At 41.1% G+C, this 21,385-nt stretch overlaps 3 protein-coding genes across 3 annotated transcripts; all 3 read left to right on the top strand.

The window, feature by feature from the left end:
* The first annotated feature begins 381 nt into the window (after positions 1-381).
* On the top strand, positions 382-1,671 carry LOC129717389 (NPC intracellular cholesterol transporter 2-like). Its single transcript, XM_055667267.1, has 2 exons — positions 382-451; positions 1,286-1,671. Exons 1-2 carry the CDS (start codon positions 382-384, stop codon positions 1,669-1,671), a joined length of 456 nt encoding a protein of 151 aa, XP_055523242.1.
* A 1,104-nt stretch (positions 1,672-2,775) lies between these two features.
* On the top strand, positions 2,776-12,044 carry LOC129717390 (NPC intracellular cholesterol transporter 2-like). Its single transcript, XM_055667268.1, has 3 exons — positions 2,776-2,960; positions 11,395-11,592; positions 11,653-12,044. The coding sequence occupies exons 2-3, from the start codon at positions 11,523-11,525 to the stop codon at positions 12,042-12,044; spliced, it is 462 nt and encodes a 153-aa protein (XP_055523243.1). The 5' UTR covers positions 2,776-2,960; positions 11,395-11,522.
* Positions 3,947-4,597, top strand: LOC129716639 (NPC intracellular cholesterol transporter 2 homolog a-like). The gene is made up of 2 exons (XM_055666476.1): positions 3,947-4,107; positions 4,168-4,597. The coding sequence occupies exons 1-2, from the start codon at positions 4,038-4,040 to the stop codon at positions 4,557-4,559; spliced, it is 462 nt and encodes a 153-aa protein (XP_055522451.1). The 5' UTR covers positions 3,947-4,037; the 3' UTR covers positions 4,560-4,597.
* Positions 12,045-21,385: the final 9,341 nt, after the last annotated feature.

The raw sequence follows: 21,385 nt of genomic DNA on the forward strand, positions 1-21,385 counted from the left end.
TCAGCATTTTAAATGTTATGTTATCGAAACAGGGACCTTGTGATTAAGGTCAAATTAAAAAAAAAGGTTTTTCCGACGTCATTAATCTACGACGTTTGCTAGATTCCAAAACAATCACTCTGGCTTTGGCGAGCGAATCACTCCATAATAAAACATCATTACTTCGCGTGGGTCAAATGAAATAAAAAAACACAAATTTCTTAAGAAGTTGCTGGCTAAGGTAGACTGACTTATCGATGCGGAAAAACAAAACACTTCTACCGGGTGCGCCTATGACTATCAAAATCAAGATACGCAACGTAGTATAAAAGCAACATATTTTACAAATCGAAATAGTATAGCTTCAGTTTTGATCTTTGCTACACAATTCAGACGAACAAAATGTACAAATTCCTGCGTATTGCCGCTTTGGTACCAGCCCTAGTGTTGGCACAAACCCCAGTTCGACAGTGTAAGTATTGTGATTTAAATATGTAATCGTTTGTAATGACAAAAAAAAACAGGCGGGTTGTGTGCAAAGCCACGACCGCAAGGTTGAAGTAGAATACTTTTACAAGAAAGATAACCCGGCTGCTTGCGTGTCAGTCATTTTTTCTAGTAAATAAACGTTGACTAATCAGATCAATCGAATTTTGCGCTTCAACTGAGATCCGCTGCAACTAGTTCGCTATCCATAGCCATGTCACAGTTGTGGCCGCTATACGCTGCCATCGGTATCCACTGTCCCTGCATCAGCTGGCCCAGCTGCTATCGTTGCTGGAATCCGCTGCAACTAGTGCGCTATCCATTGCTACGCCACAGCTGTGGCCGCTTTTCGCCATCGCTGGTATCCACTGCACTGCTAGTGCTGCTGCTAAGGGAGGACGACTGCTGTTGTCGCTGTCTAGAACTATTATGAACGGCTTCGGCTGAAACAGGCTCTTTTATACGCCAAATAGCATGTTTTAAATTGCAAGGTATATGATTCTGTCGACCGTGCTTGGGAAGCAATCATATAACGACCAATCAGAGGTCGAATTTTTCGTTTTGAAAAGGCTTGACTATTTTCAATAGTACAATAGTGTGAATAATAAAATTACAATTATCTTCTTTTGGGAAGAATCTTAGAAGATTTTCCAATCTATTGCTGCAAGAACGAAGGAAATCCATCGAATACTATCCGATTTATTAGCATTTGAAATTGGACATATTTTTCACTTTTTTCGGTTTTAGATTTTCATTTCACATCCCTATGTAGCCGAACTTCCTGAGAGAAGTATTCTACTTCAAAAGATTGCGCAAATAGGCCCCAATGGTGCTGGTCTTCCGGCTACGGTTGACATCAACGGATGCACGAGTTCACCTTGCCCGATTCAGAAAAACAATCCGATTGTCGCTCACGGCTGGGATATCGTAAGCTCTGTGGACACCGCAACCTTGACCGCCTACATCAGTGTTCGTCTGCTTGGCCTGGAAGTTCCATTCCCGGAGGAGCTGGTTAACGCCTGCGAAGCAGGAGTACCAGCCGGTACCTGCCCAGTGTCTGCCGGCGATACCTTCGATTACACCTTGGACCATCCCGGAATGGAGTTACCGGTGGTCGGAGTTACAGTCCAAGTTGAGGTCGGATTAACTGCTGCCGACGGTTCCGCTGTTACCTGTGTGGCTTTTGATGCGCGCATCACAACCTAAACGCGGTTGCTCAACGATATGGTAACGAAATTATTACGACAATAATACAGGCTTGAATTCAATTATCGGAACTTTGATTTCATATCACAAGATGTTGTCAAAATTGTTTAAACAGTTTATTTCCAAGATGTCCAGTAACGAATGAACAGTTTCGTGACTAACCTATTTTTCGAGCAATGACGTCTTTTTTAAATCCTGTGTGAACGCACAATCAGAATCAAAGCAACCTCTGTAAAGAAACGTTTGAAAGGGGCGATTTTTAAAGCCACCAAACTTGTATACAAATGTCTTCAATTGGAAATTATAGCTGATCCATAACTACAAAGATCATGGATAGTTGGCTGAAGAGGCGTAATTACACCTTGCGTACGAGTTAACCGTTTATACAGTATACAGTTGTATATGGTATTAGGCAAGGTTGTTAATCGATAAGTTATCGTAAACGCCGATGACGATACCGTCTGTTATCGTTATCGACGATGACGCTCACGTCTTCAGACATTATCGTCATTGCCAAGGACGATAGCTACTGGACGTTATCGAATCGATAACGTTTGTTTATGAACAACCACTGCCATACTAATTTTCGCATCATTAGATATATCATTCAGATGGAATTGAATCATAAATCTGACAATGCCACATACCTTGCTATTCATATTCGTGCTTCAAAAACACCTCACAATTTGAAACAATTAAAACTGAGACATTTTTTAACATGATGAGAAACGAAACATAAACAAACGAGGAAAAGTTTTTTCCTGTTGCCTAGCGATGATTCGTCTCCACCCCTCGAAGTGAAAAAACGCTTTCTCACCCCGTGCCTACTTTTTGATACAATTGCAACCACGGCAGACAAAACATACAAAAGACGTTAGCGAGCTGATAACGTTTGGTGACTATCGTCATCGCCGATGACGTTAATGTTTGAAGACGCTATCGCCATCATCGATAACGATATCAGACGTTATCGATATCGGCGTTGACGATTATCGACGATAATCTATCGTATTAACAACCTTGGTATTAGGGGCACTCATGTAGAGCTCGTATTCAAATACCCAACCGTAAAAATACTCACCTCCATTAACGAGTAATGGGAGATACACAGTTTACGGCTGGGTATTTGTCTAAGAGGTTTATCTGAAGATCCCTATTATTCCTTCCACAAAGTTAGCGCAGTAAGAAGTCATTGAAAATTTTCGACGCTGTTTTACCGATTCTACCAAAAGCTGTACATCGATGGCAATTCCTCAGAAGCTGAGAGACCGGATAGCAGCCGCCATCACGTAAGTAAACGCCATAAAACCCCTGCTACTTATAGAGATATAATTCAAAGCCCGAGGTTAGCTTTATGGCTTAGAGGTCAGCTTTTCCACCCATTTATTTAAAGCGCTACAGTTTCATTAGGGTGCTTCAAGAATTTATTATATTGTGTTTTCCTATGCTTCATGGAATGATGTTTAGCACCGTTCAGTTAGCTTACACGGAGCGAAAGGAGCCCCTTCTACGAAACTTGTAATATGACATTGTAATATGGTATTGATTGCAAAACATTTGCGTATTTACAACAGTAACTACAAGCTGTCAGTGAGTAATATGAACATGAAGAAGCTGATTCACAGGAAAACATTTAATAGCACTTTTGGTCTGGGCAAATTGCTTGGATTGTTGTACGTATAAACCCGCAAACGATTTTGTGCATACAATTCAACAGCCTACTGCAAATAGCAGTTTCTATCATACCATTGCATCAGTCAAAAGAATTCGAGTTTGAATATGCAACTCTAGAAGGGAATATTTGTGTAGAGTTTGACGATAGTATTTTTACGTTTATGTTACTTACCAAATTACTAGTAGAAATCAGCGATCTCTTTCGTTTTTGTATGTGTCGCCCGAGTTCATTTAGATGACTATTTTGGATTATACTACGAAAAAAAAATGGGATTTTACCCACGTCGCTAATCTACGACGTCTACCAGATAGCAAAACAAATAACTTCAGTTACTATTTTAGGCCCAATTGTGGCGTACTTCGCACTCTTATGTTTTTTTTTTTGTCAAAACATTTCCAGTTGTATTGATATACGTAATCTGTGGAGCCAACAATGTGACGTGATTCGCAAAGAAATTATTCAATAATAAAATAATCTCTTCGTCGTGTGGGTCAATAAAAAATCATCCATTTCTTAAAAGCTGCTAGTTAAGGTGGACTATCTAATCGATACAGAAATTGTGGGTACGCTTATGACTATCAGAATCAAGATACGCAACGGCCCTCTAGTGCAGTATAAAAGCCACATATTCTACCAATTGGCATTATGTAGCTTCTGTTGTTTGCTGCACCTCGGAGTGAAATCGAAAAAAATGTACAAGGTCCTGCTTATCGCCGCTCTGGTACCGGCCCTAGTGCTGGCACAAACTCCAGTTCGACAGTGTAAGTATTGTGATTTAAATATGTAATCGTTTGTAATGACAAACAAGATTCCACGAATAGGCCCCAACGGTGCTGGTCTTCCGGCTACGGTTGACATCAACGGATGCACTGGATCGCCTTGTCCGATTCAAAATAATGCTCCGATTGTCGCCCACGGCTGGGACATTGTGAGCCCTGTGGACACCGCAACCTTGACCGCCTACATCAGCGTTCGTCTGCTTGGCCTGGAAGTTCCATTCCCGATCCCGGAGGAGCTGGTTGATGCCTGCGAGGCTGGAACACCACCCGGTACTTGTCCAGTGTCTGCCGGCGATGTCTTCGATTACACCTTGGACCATCCCGGTATGGAGCTACCAGTGGCAGGAGTTACAGTCCAAGTAGAGGTCGGACTCACTGCTGCCGACGGTTCCGCTGTCACCTGTGTGGCTTTCGATGCGCAAATCTTAGCCTAATTGCGACTGATTAACGATATGATAACGAAATAACAATATATATATATATATATATATATATATATATATATATATATATATATATATATATATATATATATATATATATATATATATATATATATATATATATATATATATATATATATATATATATATATATATATATATATATATATATATATATATATATATATATATATATATATATAATAGGTAACAATTTATTTTTTTTTTTCTTCATCTATAATTTATTTGACCCGGCACAAATACAATTTAATGTTTAACGGCGCCAATTATATCTGGTAGCTTACTTTCTAAAGTATCTTAATAACTAAAAGCAAATTTTTTATCCTTTTTATACTACGAGCTGAAACTAAATCTAACTAAAAGCTAGAATGTTTTGCATTAAAAGCACTGATTTGTTGTTTGATGGTTTTCCATCGCCATAGGTAAGCAGCATATTGAATATGTTCCGCTGCTGGGCCAAGATATTACGGACTGGCATATTGGGTTGTCTCCCTCGGGACCTGAGAGTATCTTGCGGGTCTAGTTGCTGTTTCCGGATCCGGGGTCTTAACGTGTTCTTGTCGTTTGGTTGGATGTAGGCGGAAGGGAATAGGATTAAACTGGGGCGTGGATGGATTTCAGGAAAACGTATATAAGGGACATGTAGGATAGGTCACGGCTCGCCAAGACATCACGAACAGGAACAGCCGGCTGCCTACTTTCGGCCTGCAGGGAAGCTATTAATTTAGACCTGGCGTCACGGTGTACAGGGCATGACCAAACCACATGCTCTATGTCGTGATAACCCTCACCACAGGCACAGATACCACTTTCCCCGAGCCCAACACAACGGAGATGCGCGTCAAATCTATAGTGATTGGACATAAGCCGGGACATCACGCAAATGAAATCCCGACCTACATCCAACCCCTTGAACCACGGGTTCGTCGATACTTTGGGGATTATGGAATGTAACCACCTTCCCAATTTCCCTCTGGTCCAAGCATCTTGCCAACTGATGATCGTATTCTGACGTACAAGTGCGAAAAATTCATTAAAAGCAATTGGTCTTTCATAAATATCACCGTTTGTTGCGCCCACCTTAGCCAAAGAGTCCGCTTTCTCATTACCCGGTATCGAGCAGTGAGAAGGGACCCACGCTAAGGTAATCTGAAACGATTTTTCGGATAAAGCACTCAGATGTTCCCGTATTTTCCCCAGGAAATACGGAGAGTGCTTAACATCTTTCATCGATCGGAGAGCCTCAATGGAACTGAGACTGTCCGTAAAGATGAAATAATGGTCCGTGGGCATTTTTTCGATAATCCCTAGGGTGTACTTAATTGCAGCCAATTCTGCGACGTAAACAGAAGCAGGATTATCGAGCTTATGGGAGACGGTTAAATTGTTATTGAAAATACCGAAGCCAGTGGACCCATCAAAAAGTGATCCGTCAGTGTAGAACATATTGTTGCAGTTGATGTTTCGATATTTATTGGAAAAAAATTTGGGGATCTGCTGCACGCGTAAATGATCCGGGTTTCCACGAGTTTCTTCTATCATGGATGTATCGAAAAACACAGTAGAATCAGAAGTATTTGATAAGTCGACACGATTTGGAATATTCGAAGAAGGGTTAATATTTTGGGACATGTGATGGAAATACAATGTCATAAAACGGGTTTGAGAATTAAGTTCGATTAACCTTTCAAAATTTTCAATCACGGGACAGTTCAAGACCTCACATTTGATAAGAATACGAGAAGACAGGCTCCAGAAGCGGTTTTTCAATGGTAGTACTCCAGCTAAGACCTCCAAACTCATCGTATGGGTCGACTGCATGCAACCTAAGGCGATACGCAAACAACGATATTGTATTCGCTCCAGTTTGATCAGATGTGTGTTTGCTGCGGAACGGAAGCAGAAACACCCGTATTCAATAAAAGACAATATCGTTGTTTGGTAAAGCCTTATAAGGTCTCCTGGATGGGCTCCCCACCATTGTCCGGTTATTGTACGAAGAAAATTCACTCTTTGTTGACATTTTTTCATCAGATACCTCACGTGACAACCCCAGGTGCCTTTAGAGTCGAACCAGATACCAAGATATTTGTGTACCAAAACCTGAGAAATCGTTTTACCCATTAATTGTGTTTGAAGCTGAGCAGGTTCATGCTTCCTAGAAAAAACTACTATCTCAGTCTTCTCCGGAGAGAAATCGATACCTAGCTGTAAAGCCCAAGCAGACAAATTGTCCAAGGTATCTTGCAATGGTCCTTGCAAATCGGCAGCTTTGGCTCCTGTAACAGAGATTACACTGTCGTCTGCAAGTTGTCTTATCTTGCATGAATTTGCCAGACATTCGTCGATGTCATTTACATAAAAGTTGTAAAAAAGGGGGCTTAAACATGAGCCCTGGGGAAGACCCATGTAGCTAATGCGAAAAGTTGCCAAATCGCCGTGCGTAAAATGCATGTGCTTTTCGGACAACAAATTGTGCAAAAAATCGTTTAAAATTGGAGAAAATCCTTGTCGGTGAAGTTTACCCGAAAGAATGTCAATAGAAACGGAATCAAAAGCCCCCTTAATGTCCAAGAACGCAGACGCCATTTGTTCTTTGCGAGCATACGCCAGCTGAATATCTGTTGAAGCAACGCAAGACAATCATCCGTCCCTTTGGCACGGCGGAAGCCAAATTGAGTATCCGATAGTAGGCCATTTGATTCGACCCAGTGGTCTAAACGACGGAGTATCATTTTTTCCATCAATTTCCGGATACAGGATAGCATTGCAATCGGCCTATAAGAGTTGTGATCAGAAGCTGGTTTCCCTGGTTTTTGGATGGCGATCACCTTCACTTGCCTCCAATCCTGCGGTACAATGTTTTGCTCCAGGAACTTATTGAACAAGTTCAACAAGCGCCTCTTGGCATTGCCGGGTAGATTCTTCAACAAGTTGAATTTGATTCTATCTAACCCAGGCGCGTTATTACTACAGGACAGGAGTGCAACTGAAAATTCTGCCATCGTAAAAGGTGATTCTATCGCGTCGTGGCCCGGAGACGTATCGCGAACAAAGTTTTGCTCAGGAACAGAGTCCGGACATACTTTCCTGGCAAAATCAAATATTCACCGACTTGAAGACTCCTCGCTTTCGTTGACCGTTACGCGATTCCGCATTCTTCGGACTGTGTTCCAAAGAGTGCTCATCGATGTCTCCCTCGACGTCTCGTTCACGAACCGACGCCAATATCCGCGTTTCTTTGCTTTAGCCAAACTTTTAAGCTTGGTATCAAGCTCCGAATACCGTAAATAGTCGCCAGGTATACCTCCCTTCTGGTAGGCCAAAAACGCGTCGGATCTTTGCGTGTAGACATCGGAGCACTCTTGGTCTCACCACGGAGTGGGAGGCCGTTCTTTAATCGTTACGCCGGGATATTTCTTCGTTTGGGCTTGCAACGCGGCGTCGAGGATTAAGCCCGCGAGGAGGTTGTATTCTTCAAGTGGTGGGTGATGTTGAATCGACTCGACCGCTTTTGAAATCATTTCCTCGTATAACTTCCAATCGACATTCCGTGTGAGGTCATACGGAATGTCAACTGGTCGCAAGCGAGTTGACCCGTTAATAATTGAAATAAGAATAGGCAAATGGTCGCTACCGTGAGGATCGAGGATTACCTTCCATGTGCAATCCAACCGTAGCGACGTCGAACATAAGGATAGATCCAAAGCGCTTGGGCGCGCTGGAGGTTTCGGGATACGTGTCATTTTGCCGTTGTTCAAAATAGTCATGTCGAAGTCATCGCAAAGGTTATAGATTAAAGAGGAGCGGTTATCATTGTAAGGGGAACCCCAAGCCACGCCATGAGAGTTGAAGTCTCCCAAAATCTAACGTGGCGAGGGAAGAAGTTCTATTAAATCAAAGAGCAGCCGTTGCCCAACCTGTGCTCTGGGAGGAATATATATTGAGGCAATACGAAGCTCTTTACCTTGTATTATCATTTGACATGCGACAACTTCGATGCCTGGAATCGAGGGGAGGTTAATACGATAGAAAGAATAGCACTTTTTAATCCCTAAAAGTACTCCTCCATATGGGGTGTCTCGATCAAGGCGAATAATATTAAAATCATGGAAGTTGAGATCAATATTTGAAGTAAGCCAAGTTTCACAAAGGGAAAATGCATCGCATTTGTTTTTATTTATCAAAACTTTAAACGAATCAATTTTTGGTAAAATACTTCTACAATTCCACTGTAAGACAGAGATAGAATCCTTCATATACGCAGTTGAATTAGGCATCAAAGGATACAATCGCTGCAAGGAGGGGCCATTGGGCAGTCAACTGCTTCAAAAATGATCTAACTGTTGGGAGGAATGCTGTAAGAAAAATTTTAATTGGATCGGGTACATTGAAATTTTCAAAAATCCAGTCCACAATGTCAGAAAATTTCACTAATCCAGAGTTTGTTTCATCAACTGGATGTGCAAAAGGAACAACTGGGGTTTTAGATGTTCCTGGCAGTGGTGGGAACTCCTTCTGGGACTTTAAATTTGCAAGCCTAGGAGGAGTTTGCTTCGGTTTTTCCGCAGCACTGTTTGGTTTGTTCGTACTTTTCATTACACTTTGGGAAATCTAAGGACCTTTACGGGGAAGTTTAGGAGAAGAAACATTTTTCCTCTTCCTAGACTCCCCAGGATTGGCATAAGATGTTCCCGCTGATGAATCGTCAGAATCGGTTTCATCAGAGGGCAACAGATCAAAGGGGTTCGATGTTATGGTAGAAGTGGTCACGGTCTTCTACAGCATCTCAGCGTAAGAAAGCTTTGAACGCTCCTTAAGTGACCGCTTGATTTTATCTCTGCGCTGCATGTACACCGGCTCATGCTGACTCTCCCCACAGTGAATGCATTTTTCAGCATTTTTACTGCAGGAATCATCCGCATGATTCTCCCCACACTTGCCACAACGTGCCTTATTGCAGCAGTAGGCGGCGGTGTGGCCTAACTGCTTACAATTCAGGCAGTTCATGACGCAAGGCACATATAATCGCACAGGGAGACGAACCCGGTGGATCGAGACGTGGCTTGGTAGCGCTGACCCGGCGAACGTAACTCGAAACGAGTCTGACGGGGTGTATACTGTTTTGCCACCGATGATCGATGCTGACCGCAATTGCTTGCAGTCGAGCACCTTTACATCGGGACAGGTTTTGTTTTTAAAGCACCCTTTGGCACTTTCCAGTATACACTCGACGGACAGACTCGAATCGGTTATGACACCGTCGATCTCCACGTCTCGTGCGGGTATGTAAACGCGATACTCGCGTGTGAAGAGCTCAGAGCAAGCTATATCGTTGGCCTCTTTCAGGTTACTGACCACGACACGGAGCTTGTTAGGCCGGACCTTGGAAATTTCGGTCACGCCCTTGTACTCCTTCGTCAGGTCTTTAGAAATCTGCAAGAGGTTCAACTGTTTCGATTTCGGTCCCGCCTTTGGCCGAAAATAGACAGTATAGCTGCCCTGGGCTCCGTCTGGGTAAAGCCTGGGGCGAGGGGGGACTGAAGAATGAACAGGGGAGGGGGTAACAGAAGGGTCAGGGTCAGAGGGGTTCGGGGATGGTGGCGCGGGAGGCGAGGGATCTACATCCATCCCGCTAAGTCTAGCGCACTAGCGCCGACAAGAGCACGTACCTTTTTACTTCTCCCTTCCAGTAAGGTTGGTTGTCCGATCGTTCGAAATTGCAGCCGTTACAGCCAGCAGCACCAATACAGCAGCACCAAACAGCCACCAGCAGCGAGCCAGGTGTGAGATCACTCCACACAGCGATACAACTCACTGTCAACTGATGGCTTCTTCTTTTTCCTCTTTTGTGTCTCGTCCACTGCTGTAGCACAATTCAGCCAGCAGCCAAATCGGCTTACGCACCAGCTGGTAGTCACGATGCGAAACAGTTGCACAAAGGCGCGACCTTGAACCCGGATATATTTCACTCGACCAGGCAAACAATGCCAACACTTGTTCACACGTCTTTTGTTTTATATTCTATCAGAGCGATCACCGATCACACGTCCGATACTGATGCGTGTTCGGCACAGGATGAATTACAAATATATATTTGAAAACGAATTGTTCTAGACCCCCCGATAGAACATTTCAATTTCGGTAGAATATTAAAGGGGACAGCTCAAGCTTTCGAATGACGAGTATTAGAGCGATACTATTTTTTTTTAGATAAGTTCTTCAACCAGAGACACCGTGTAACGATTAGTGAATGAGTCGATCATCCATTTGAAATAAAGTTTTTAGTAATCGTAAATCTGGTTAATTTAAAAGTTTGAATTTAGTTTCCATGGTACAAAGTGTTATTTTTCCGCAGGGATGGGTAAAAGGACCTCAGATTTACAATTTTTCTTAAAACCAGTCGTGATTTCGTTTAGATTTACACTCAAGTCGTTATTCAAAAAAAAAAAAAAAATATCGAACCTCATCGATGTCTAGAAAGTGTTTTCTTTTTAATTGAAGAACATGTCAATGACCATCACCTTTGATGATATGATGTATTTTTATGTTATGAAAACACACCAAGAACAAATTGCGAACAACTCAATGTTACTTAATCTTTTTTGTTAGAAAATCTCCGATTGCACTGATATACGTACTTGACCTGTGGAGCCTACAGTGTGACGTAATGGGCAAACGAATTATTCAATAATAGAACAATCTTTTCGTCATGTAGGTCTACAAAAAATCTAACATTTTTTTAAAGCTACTAGTTAAAAAAGACTATCTTATCGATGCAGTAATTACAAAACATTTTTTGTAGGTACGTTTTTGACTATCAAAATCAAGATACGCAATGGCACTCTGGTGCAATATAAAAGCCACATATTCTACAAATCTGCATAGTAGAGCTTCTGACCTTTGCTGCACCTCAAAGTGAAATCGAAGAAAATGTACAAGTTCCTGCTTATTGCTGCTTTGGTGCCGACCCTAGTGTTGGCACAAACCCCAGTTTACCAGTGTAAGTATTGTGCTTCAAATATGTAATCGTTTGTGATGCCAAATAAGATTGTCCAAACAGGCCCCAACGGAGCGGGCCTTCCGGCTTCGGTTGACATCAACGGATGCACCACCTCGCCTTGCCCGATTTATAATAACGCTCCGATTGTGGCCCACGGCTTGGATATCGTAAGCCCTGTGGACACCGCAACCTTGACCGCCTACATCAGTGTTCGTCTGCTTGGCCTGGAAGTTCCATTCCCGATCCCGGATGAGCTGGTTGATGCCTGCGTCGCTGGAACACCACCCGGTACCTGTCCAGTGTCTGCCGGCGATGTCTTCGATTACACTTTGGACTATCCCGGTATGGAGCTACCGATAGTCGGAGTTACCGTCCAGATAGAGGTCGGATTAACGGCTGCCGACGGTTCCGATGTCACCTGTGTGGCTTTTGATGCGGAAATCAGACCCTAAACTGATGAATGATACGATGGTGAAATAATAATAGTAGCGATTTATATATTGGAATCTTATTTTTTTATCACAACCTGCCCTTAAGAACGCTGATTTTGCTACCAAAGTCGGTTCAACAATTTATTTCTAAGATATCGTGTGTTATTTCCAGCAGTTTCGAGCCTTCGACAACTTATGAAAACAACTTACAAAAACCTTTTTACAACCTGTTTTTTCAGTACGAGTTTCTCTAATGACATTTTTCAACTTACTTTGATAAAGTAAAAATTTAACTCTCCAAAAAAGTGGCCTAGAGCAGGAATATAAAAAATAGCTCTTGGACTTGGATGCTTCATTAGGTTTGTTGCTGAACTGCGACTGGATACAGAATGATTTAGGACTTTGGGGAAATTTCTAGCGAATCGTAGGAAAAATAAGCTTGATCTGCGGATGGAGGTGCCGTCTGCCGGGGTGAGATTGTGCCGAAAAAGGATACATTTTTGTTCCTTAGCTTGTAATGTACACATTTAGGCAATGAGTTTGATCCAAATCACGTCAATGCACACTTAAATGTTTAGTTAACGACTGCCGCAAATATGGTTAAGTTACAATAAACTATAATTTTGCTAAAATTCAATGAACTTTGGCCTAATCTCACCCCTTCTATGGGGTGAGATTATGCCAAAACAAAAAGTTGACTTTAATACCTGAAAAATGAACAGTAGTGTATCTACGAATACACTGGATTCTCTTTTTACGCGATTGATACGTGCGCGCAAAAAAAGAATCGCGTAAAAAAGAAATCGCGTAATTTCGAATATATCGCGTAAAAAAAATCGCGTAATTTGAAGCAAATCGCTATGTGGTAAGTGTGTGTGTGTATGTATGTCTATGCATGTGTATGTGTGTGTATGTTTGTGTGTGTGTTACATATTGGCTCATAAACAATATTTCCCATGTCACACATCGCGTAATTTCAAGAAAATCGCGTAAAAAAAAATCGCGTAGTTTCGAGAAAATCGCGTAAAAAAAATCGCGTAAAATAAAATCACGTAAAAAAAAGTCGCGTAAAAACAGAATTCAGTGTAATTCACATGAATAGCATGATAAAACAGTAAATATAGGGTCGACCTTAAACAACGTGGACTATTGCGGGGCTGGAGTAACCAGTTATGAGAACGTGGCTTATAGACAATCTCTATACACATAGTGGCTTCGCCATGTAGCTTAGAAAGAGAAAACGTTAGGACATAAGGCCTGAGAAGACTTTTCGTTTCAATTATTATATGTCATTGACCACTGTAAATTCCATTGGAGATCTCAAAACCACTGGAAACGTACCCACAACCTTCCTTCCTCGCTGAAAAAGCCATCAGTTAATATAGAATCGGTGTACAAAATTTTGTTACATTCCATAAGTAATATCAGTCAGTGTAAATTTCCATCTAACAGTTGTTAGCTTACTGTTCTCATGCTTTTAGTCATTATTTCAAATAATACCTTGGCTAGACAACACACCCTATGTAAACAATGCAGGTGTTTTGGTGTATACTGATATAATTTTGTCGTAAATATAAATTCCGTACATTGTACCGTTCATCATAGCTTGGCACAATCTCACCCCAGAAGGGCTCGAAAAGTGTACAGTTTGGAAAAACATTATTTTCTGAGCCTGCAAAGATTCAATGCATAATATTTCCTCAACACATTCAAGACGACATCCTAACGTACCAACTGAGCAGTAAGCTGATGAGATTTTTTGAACGGGTTGGTTTGCCTTGGACATTTTTGGATAACGTTATTTGCGCATGTTTTTCACCCTGTACTTTGAAAACAGTTCACTGATATTATCTATATTTTATTTGAAGTTGTGAATAAATATGTCACGTTTCATAAAGTATTGAATTTGAGGTATTTGGTTCTAGAAATCTCAAGTAATTTAACATACAATCATTTTCCGTTTTGGCTAAATCTCAACCCCCCCCCATGGCTTAATCTCACCCCGACAGACGGTAATAAAATTGTAGCATAAGCAATACGATTCTTTTATATCTATAAACACTTACTTTTTTGAGAGACTGAGCTCGCGCCCCCTGACTCATTTTTAAAACGACTTCTGTGTCTGTGATCACCTCAAGTTGACTTACTTTATCGTCAGCTTGCTCTTAAGTTTCTACTTTGCCAACAATTTCACAAGGCTGTCTTCTCCAAATATTGTGATCCGGCAAAATAAATCTAGTTACAATCAGAGAATGGCGGCGTCAGAACTCAATGACAGTTTTACACTCGTTTCGGCTTACTATGATTGAGTTTTCTGGTTGTTTTTTATTACCAATTTTTAACCAACAGAAAAATCAAATTACAGTGCCGCGAAAAAATATACACACCCCATAATTTGTGGAAAAAATAAAACATTTTTGTAACTGCTCGAGCTACCGATTTATGATTATTAAACCTGTGTAAAAATGGATTTGCTTCGTTGAGTAAATCCTCAAACTTTTTGCGAAAATGCAAATTCATATACATAAATCGAGACATAAATTTTATAATAACGAATGCAGAGCGTTCAAAATTAACGTGTGGTTTTATTGAATTTTATATCAAACTTCTTATAAAAGGCAGCGATTTGTTTAAAGCTTCAAGGTTCCCTTGCAATAACCCCCTCTCAATCGTGCAGGCCATGATGCATCCGTAACTCTTAGAATCGGCCAGAGTCCAATGACTTCGTGAAGATATCAGCTAAATGATCTTTGGTTCTGACGGCATCCACCTAAATTCGCCCTATTGCGATGTAGTCACGGATGAAGTGGCGTTTGACATCAATGTGCTTGCTCCTATTCGGTTCGGAATTGTTGGCCATTCCAATGCAGCCTCTATTGTCTTCAAATATGTTGACTAGGTCTTCAAGGATACCAGCTATCCTTAGGACTTCCGCAGTTGCAGCACTTAAATCAATGTACTCGGATTCGCTTGATGAAATAGCGACGGTGGTTTGTTTTTTAGGGCATCTTCAGCGATGGTCCAAATCGTTGTTTTGTTCTATTTTTTTTGGAACAAACTCAAATTCATTGCTGCACCGGTGGTGTAAATTTTGTTTTATACCAGATCTAAATTGAAAAAAATTGAAACTGGTATACGTTTTGATCTATTTTTGTCACTTTTTGGAACAAGAAATAGATCGTTCTAAAACGCTTTGTACGCTACCAATAGGTGGGTAAAATGTTATATTTTAATTGAATACCTCACTTTTAGCTATTTACATATAAGCATTTTGCCTGAGTTGGGGATAAATAAAACAAAGATTTTTCATGATTATTCACAATTAGTTTTTGTGGTTTTTCTAAAGAAGAAAATGAACATGTTTGTCGTTCTTGACTTCAAGGAAATTTGCTTGCAAAAAGGAGAATTCTGGAAGACCATAACCGTAGGTTCAACTACTTGGTTTGCAACCATCAGCCACCAGGAAGCCAAATATATTGGCTATTAGTTAATCGCCCTAATTGTAGTGGGACTAGAGGAGGCCTCAAGAGGCAAGAAAAATGTTCTTCGAAGACACTGAACTGAAAACGTTCAAAATGCAGGAGTGGCATTGTGCAGCTCGAATCGAACGATTTCCGCTATTTTCAAGCACGTCACATACTGCCAGTTTTGCTCTAAGCTCGAAAGGAGCTGTCAATGTCATTTGTTCTTCAGCTCATCTAACCCGCAAAGTCGAAAAAAAAAATGCGGAAAACGAAGCATAGCGCCCACCAGCGATCATTTAGTTTTGTTCAAGTTACTCGAAACGAAATGCGCAATGTCACCCCAGGCGTGTTTCAATATCCTCAACACCGAACCCAAGTTTAAAGAACTGCAAGATTCTGAAAGATTGATGACATGAAAACGGAAGATGAACATCTACGCGATCAAACATTTTTCGCTATCCTCCGAAGCCCTATTTGTAGCAGAAATTTTTTTTATTATCCATCCTGAAAAATGTCACTGACGCTCGGGTCAAACCGTCAAATCCATAAAGTCTTGTGGATTTAAAGTGTCTTGCCAAAGTAATCGTTAAATGTGCGTGAAACTTATCGAATTTCCGTTTGTTTAATATTGAATGATTTTTATTATAACAAATCTCATAAACTGACACCGGTGCGGAGAATGAAAAGTTGGTCTATATTAGCTGGTTCTATTCAGGTTTCGCTGGTGTAAATCTAGTATAAAGTTGCTTCAAAAATAGACCACCGCTGAAGATGCCCTTAATGCACCATGAGCTATGGACCCACACATTTTGGAAACGTATCCGGAAACAGATTTGCGTTCTTCGTTGTTGGCGGCCCAGTCAGCATCAGCAAAGCCGATTAGCAGACGATCGTCGTAGCGTTGAAACTGCAATACGGTTTTGGCACTTCCTTTCTTGAGTGTATGTTCCTTTTCGGTGCAGGAAGTGGCGGGCCTCTCCACAATCAATAATGCAAAACATGTTGAGCGTTTTGACGTAGGACTACGTCTAACCGCACTATATCGAGATACATTCTGAGGAAACTAAAAACCAAGATGTAACGTCGGAATGAAAGATTTCAAACGGTAATACTGATGTAACCACATGATGGATCACAATAATCAATATGTCGTTGGATTGAAAAAATGATGGACAATTTTGTGATTCTTCATGTATCGTTGTTACTCAATTGTTAAACAGTGAAAATTGATGAAAAGTTTCAAGGTCGTATTTTTACGAACAATGTACCAATCACATGCGAGCACGCCTGGCACAGACTTCATGAGTGGACACCAACTGCCTGCTATGACAACCTCTATATCAGTGGCAAAAAAAAAAAATTGATAGAATCTCCCCGTCCCAATAGGTCAACTAATATTTGCTTATATGCACCTAGACTATTTCAATGTCTTGAAAGTGAAGCTTTTTTTGGAAAGTTCGTAACAACCCCCTTCATCAGACAATTAAACGATCAGCTGTGAGAATGTTATTAAAACTGATGTCTTGAAAGAAAACATGCTGGCACAGGCAACAGTACTGCACCGAGTCATGTATGAGAAGAGGGTCGCTCGTCGTCAGTGCAGTAGCACTCGATTGCCATTTGTGTGCAGTCAAGCCAAGTGGAAACAATATAGCTGCTGTCGACGTACAGTGGTGCGTGTTCGCACACTACGCTGTGCGGCCGGGGATAAAATAATTCTGTACGCAACAGTATATCACGATGTTGGATGTTGCATCCAATATGTGAATACAACTGAACGGATTTTGACCACCAATGCTTTGATCGAACGACGACGGTTGTCTGCCAAAGCATGTGATACAATAATTGGCATATCATTGTACATTGTACATTGAACAGTAAATTAGTAAAAAGTTCGGTTGGAATCCACTTTTTCTAGTTAAGTTTCGCAGCTTTCAACCAATCACGAGCTCGCTTTATATAGCTGCAACAGATGTTATCCCATCGTTTTAAAGTGCTTATTTTATTACTACCCCTGAACAGATTTCAAACACCGATGTCCTTATCGACAGGTAGAATATTGCGAAAGATTGTAATATAATAATTATAATATCTTTTCAACAAAAGTTGTGTTAAAAATCGTGGACATTCTACTAATCAAAAGCTTGCTTCCCCGTTGCTCATTTCGTTTTGGTTGTCGTGACGAGTAGATGGTTTTTGAACTGCAACCGTAGTGATTTTCATATCCATGTTTAATGATGAAAATTTCTTTCGAATTCTTAAATTTGAAGTTGCATTGGGTTGCTGTCTTTTTGAATTCTACACTCTGTTTTTTTCTCAGATTTATTTAAATGACCAACTATAGGCTATTTGGAGGACAATAGAAAACCAATATGCTTCGTAAAGATTTTTAAACAGATAGTTCAGATAGCTCGTTTAAGTTGTACTGATGGTTATATTTTTCCAGTTAAATGAATTTAATTCAATATGATAATTCTAGTTGCATTACGCGGTTGTGGTATAGAGAAAAACCAAATTATATGCATCTTGACGTTAGGTTTTAAGCATTCATATTCGTATTTTTCAATTACAAAAATATTACATCAGCATCTGCAAGAAACTATTTAGATACTAAACATATAAACACAACCTGTCATTGCCGGACTTGTAATTGAACAACATTATGCAAACATCAGTTGGAGAGGTTAATGTTGTTTATCAAATCGAGCTAGGTTTATTTTTGAAGGAAACAGACAGATGACTTTCAAATATGGCATTTTGTTGTTTGTTTTTTTTTTTTTATCAAAATTTTTGTAAATCTAGATTTTCCACTTAAAACTGCAATTCAATATGGTTACTTTTCCAACGAACTTGTAAATACAGGATTTTTTTATATGACATCTTTGCTAAGCAGTTGGAAGAAACTGACAATGATGCTGCTTTGGAACCGGTGAGTGAGGTGTCTTTTACAAGCGCAATTAAAGATGAAAGGAAGTACACTTTTACTAAATCGTTCTTAATTAAGGCCTATATAAAAAATTGCCTTTTCGCGTGTTGACTGCATTAGGATGAAAGGATTTCATCAATTTTAAAAACAGTATTTTTTTTCTTAAATAGATGTCTGCAAATAAATAATCAGAATTATTCAGTTGTCAAAATCGGACCATGTTAAAAATAAACGCTTTTCTTTTTATGACTTTCTGGTGTCATATGAACTTAACAATATGTGGCCACCAATGAGCTAGTTTCTAGGATTGTAAGTCGTTAGAAGGGGTCGCTTGATGAATTTAGGCTCAATAATCTGGAAGTATCAGGAACGCACCGGGGACAGGTCCGCATGAAGCCTTCAACGACCTAGAAACTTGATATGACTCTTCCGAGTAATTAGAGGTATAGCACGGTACTGTGTACTGCTTTGATCATGTCTATTTCGGTTTCGGTTTCGGCAACACAATGGACAAAATGCCTTTCTTTTGGTGGTTGTTGAGCTTGAATTGGTTAAAAGCAAAACAAGAAAACTATGAATTATGATTGAACATAACCGCTCGTTTTTGGCTTATGTGTGCCAAAGTCGAACCGTGCCAAAACTGAATCGTGTCGAAATTGAAACGTGGTCAAATCGAACAAAGTCTGAATTCTCTAAATGAAATATAAAACCAGCGTTGTCCTACGTCAAACATGCGGTCGTGTCTTGGATACCACCCTCGTACTATTTTCTTCAATCGGATGATGGAGTCAATTTTTTTCTCTACGATACGATGTATTGCACAACATATAGCTGGTCTTCGTCTTTGCAGCATTTGTGAAGGCAGTAGTCATGGCAAGACCTCTTAAGCACACTTTAATTAGTTCATGATTGAATTTTTCGTTCCAGCAGCGTGAAGATTGCTTCCATCCGTATAACGATTTTAGAAGCTCACACGTCATATTAACTGGAGCTTTGACTCCTTCAGGGATCTCCATGTAAACATACTCTTCCATGTCGTTTCACGTCTATCTGGTGGAAATGAAACTGGTGGTGAACGCCGACTGCTAGCACTATGCTAAAAGTTGATAGCTTCGCGACAGGAGCGGAAGAAGTCAACATCGTAACGTTGCAGGTAACCCTTTGCTACTAAGCGGGCCTTGTATCTCACGGCCTGGCCATCTTCATTTTCCTTCGCGCGAAATACCCAGGGGTATCACTCCGCTCGGACAGCTTGTCATCTTCCACACACCGTTTACCTTCATGGATCGCATTTCGTTGTCGACCGCTTCCAGCCATTTGATCCGATCTGGACGACTTGTGATGTCGCCGTAGCATCGAGAAACATCGAGGAGTAGAAGATGGGCTAGTAGAATTTTCACTGTAGCCGGTCAAGAAAAATAAAAACTTACCGGAGAGTCTGCACTCCCGTTCACTGCGCCTCAACGTCGCTTGTTCTTGGGACTCAAGTTGTTCTAGTTGCGAAAGGAGTGCCCTGGTGTCCGCCGTCTTTTCCGCGTCATCCTCATCATCGGTAACCAGGAGCGCCTCGTAATCTCCTATGATTCTTCTTGTTCCCCTGTCCTATAGTCGGTAACCGTTTGGCACGTAACCGACCATAAAGGCTTCATGACTTTTGGCATCCAGTTTCTTCCGTTGCTGGTTAGGGATCAAAATAAATGGTTCGCACCCGAAAATTCGAAGGTTTGGTTTCTGACCGAACCAGCATTCAGCTGGTATCATGCTTCTCGGAATGGCTGGCATAGGACTTCTATTTCAAAAGATAAACAGCAGTTAGAACAGCTTCTGACCAGATCGTTTTCGGGACACAGCAATCGATTAACATCCTGTCGACAATGGTTCGAACGCCTCAGTCGCCTAAACTTGGATACCTTTTTTGCGAGTAGAACCGCTATTGCTCATTAGAAAGATACTTACGGCCTCGATCAATTGTTAACTTTAGAAATCTTCATGTTGAACTGCGCCGTTACCATGACCTCATATTCACGGAATCGATCAAACACCTCCGATTTTCTCTTTATCACGAACTGAATTGCGAAATGAGTATGGTCATCGGTAAGGGAAACGAAGTTCTTCGAGCTATCCCAGGCGGTAGGTTCAATAGGTCCACATACGTCCGAATGGATTCTTTCCAAGGGCCTTGTCACTCTCGGATGAGTGTTTGCCTTTTACGCACACCTCACAGAATTCGAGCTTGTCCGCTTTTAAGTAAGCACCTTCCCCAAGTTACTTATGACTGCTTTGATACCTTGTTGAGTAAGATGTCCCAATCTTCGGTGCCACAAATTGGCTGCTTCTATTTGACACATATTTGCCGACGATGTTGGAATTTCCACCACGATTTCGTACATGTTGCCTCTAAGATTCGCAGTAACAATCACGTTACCGTTTTTTCGTGAGAATTGCGGAAGAGCCGCAAAAGGTTACGACACCAGCTTTTTCACCGACGACATCAAGTTGTCACGAAGTTCCGGGTCGTAGAGAACATCTTTTATATTCAGCAATATTTCCTTGTTGCTTCTTCCGATGATGGTTCCTAAGGTCTCTGATATCAGCGTTCCTCCATCCTTCGCTACTTGAATCATTACACTTTGCTCTATCTTGCGAACTCCTGAGAATACAGTCAGATCGTTCACTAGGTGGTCGCTCGAACCGGAATTGAGCCTGAAAACCACCTTACCAATAGAAGCTACTTTGCTCAGCCGAATTTGCCTCACTACCTCTTACTCGACAATCCCTCTTAAAGTGGCCTCGCTTGCCACAGTTATGGCCCTTGCCTTGAAATCTTCTCGACTTGCGCTTCTCCTCACCGAAAATTGCCACAGCCTTGACCTCAAGTCTTCGTGACGTTCGGATCTCTTCAGCTCTTCCGCGATTAAGCGTTGTTTGACGACCTCCAAACTCAGCTCTTCCTCAGGGATATTCTCCAATGC

Source organism: Wyeomyia smithii, chromosome 1 (assembly GCF_029784165.1).
Source record: "Wyeomyia smithii strain HCP4-BCI-WySm-NY-G18 chromosome 1, ASM2978416v1, whole genome shotgun sequence".
Lineage (NCBI taxonomy): Eukaryota > Metazoa > Arthropoda > Insecta > Diptera > Culicidae > Wyeomyia > Wyeomyia smithii.

What these genes read in the sequence shown, in the direction of transcription:
- LOC129716639 (XM_055666476.1), top strand. Translation starts at nt 4,038, where the DNA reads ATGTACAAGGTCCTGCTTATCGCCGCTCTGGTACCGGCCCTAGTGCTG. An exon ending in ACAAACTCCAGTTCGACAGT is followed by an intron (nt 4,108 to 4,167) that starts GTAAGTATTGTG and finishes TTCCACGAATAG; the next exon opens with GCCCCAACGGTGCTGGTCTT.
- LOC129717390 (XM_055667268.1), top strand. Translation starts at nt 11,523, where the DNA reads ATGTACAAGTTCCTGCTTATTGCTGCTTTGGTGCCGACCCTAGTGTTG. An exon ending in ACAAACCCCAGTTTACCAGT is followed by an intron (nt 11,593 to 11,652) that starts GTAAGTATTGTG and finishes TTGTCCAAACAG; the next exon opens with GCCCCAACGGAGCGGGCCTT.
- LOC129717389 (XM_055667267.1), top strand. Translation starts at nt 382, where the DNA reads ATGTACAAATTCCTGCGTATTGCCGCTTTGGTACCAGCCCTAGTGTTG. An exon ending in ACAAACCCCAGTTCGACAGT is followed by an intron (nt 452 to 1,285) that starts GTAAGTATTGTG and finishes TTGCGCAAATAG; the next exon opens with GCCCCAATGGTGCTGGTCTT.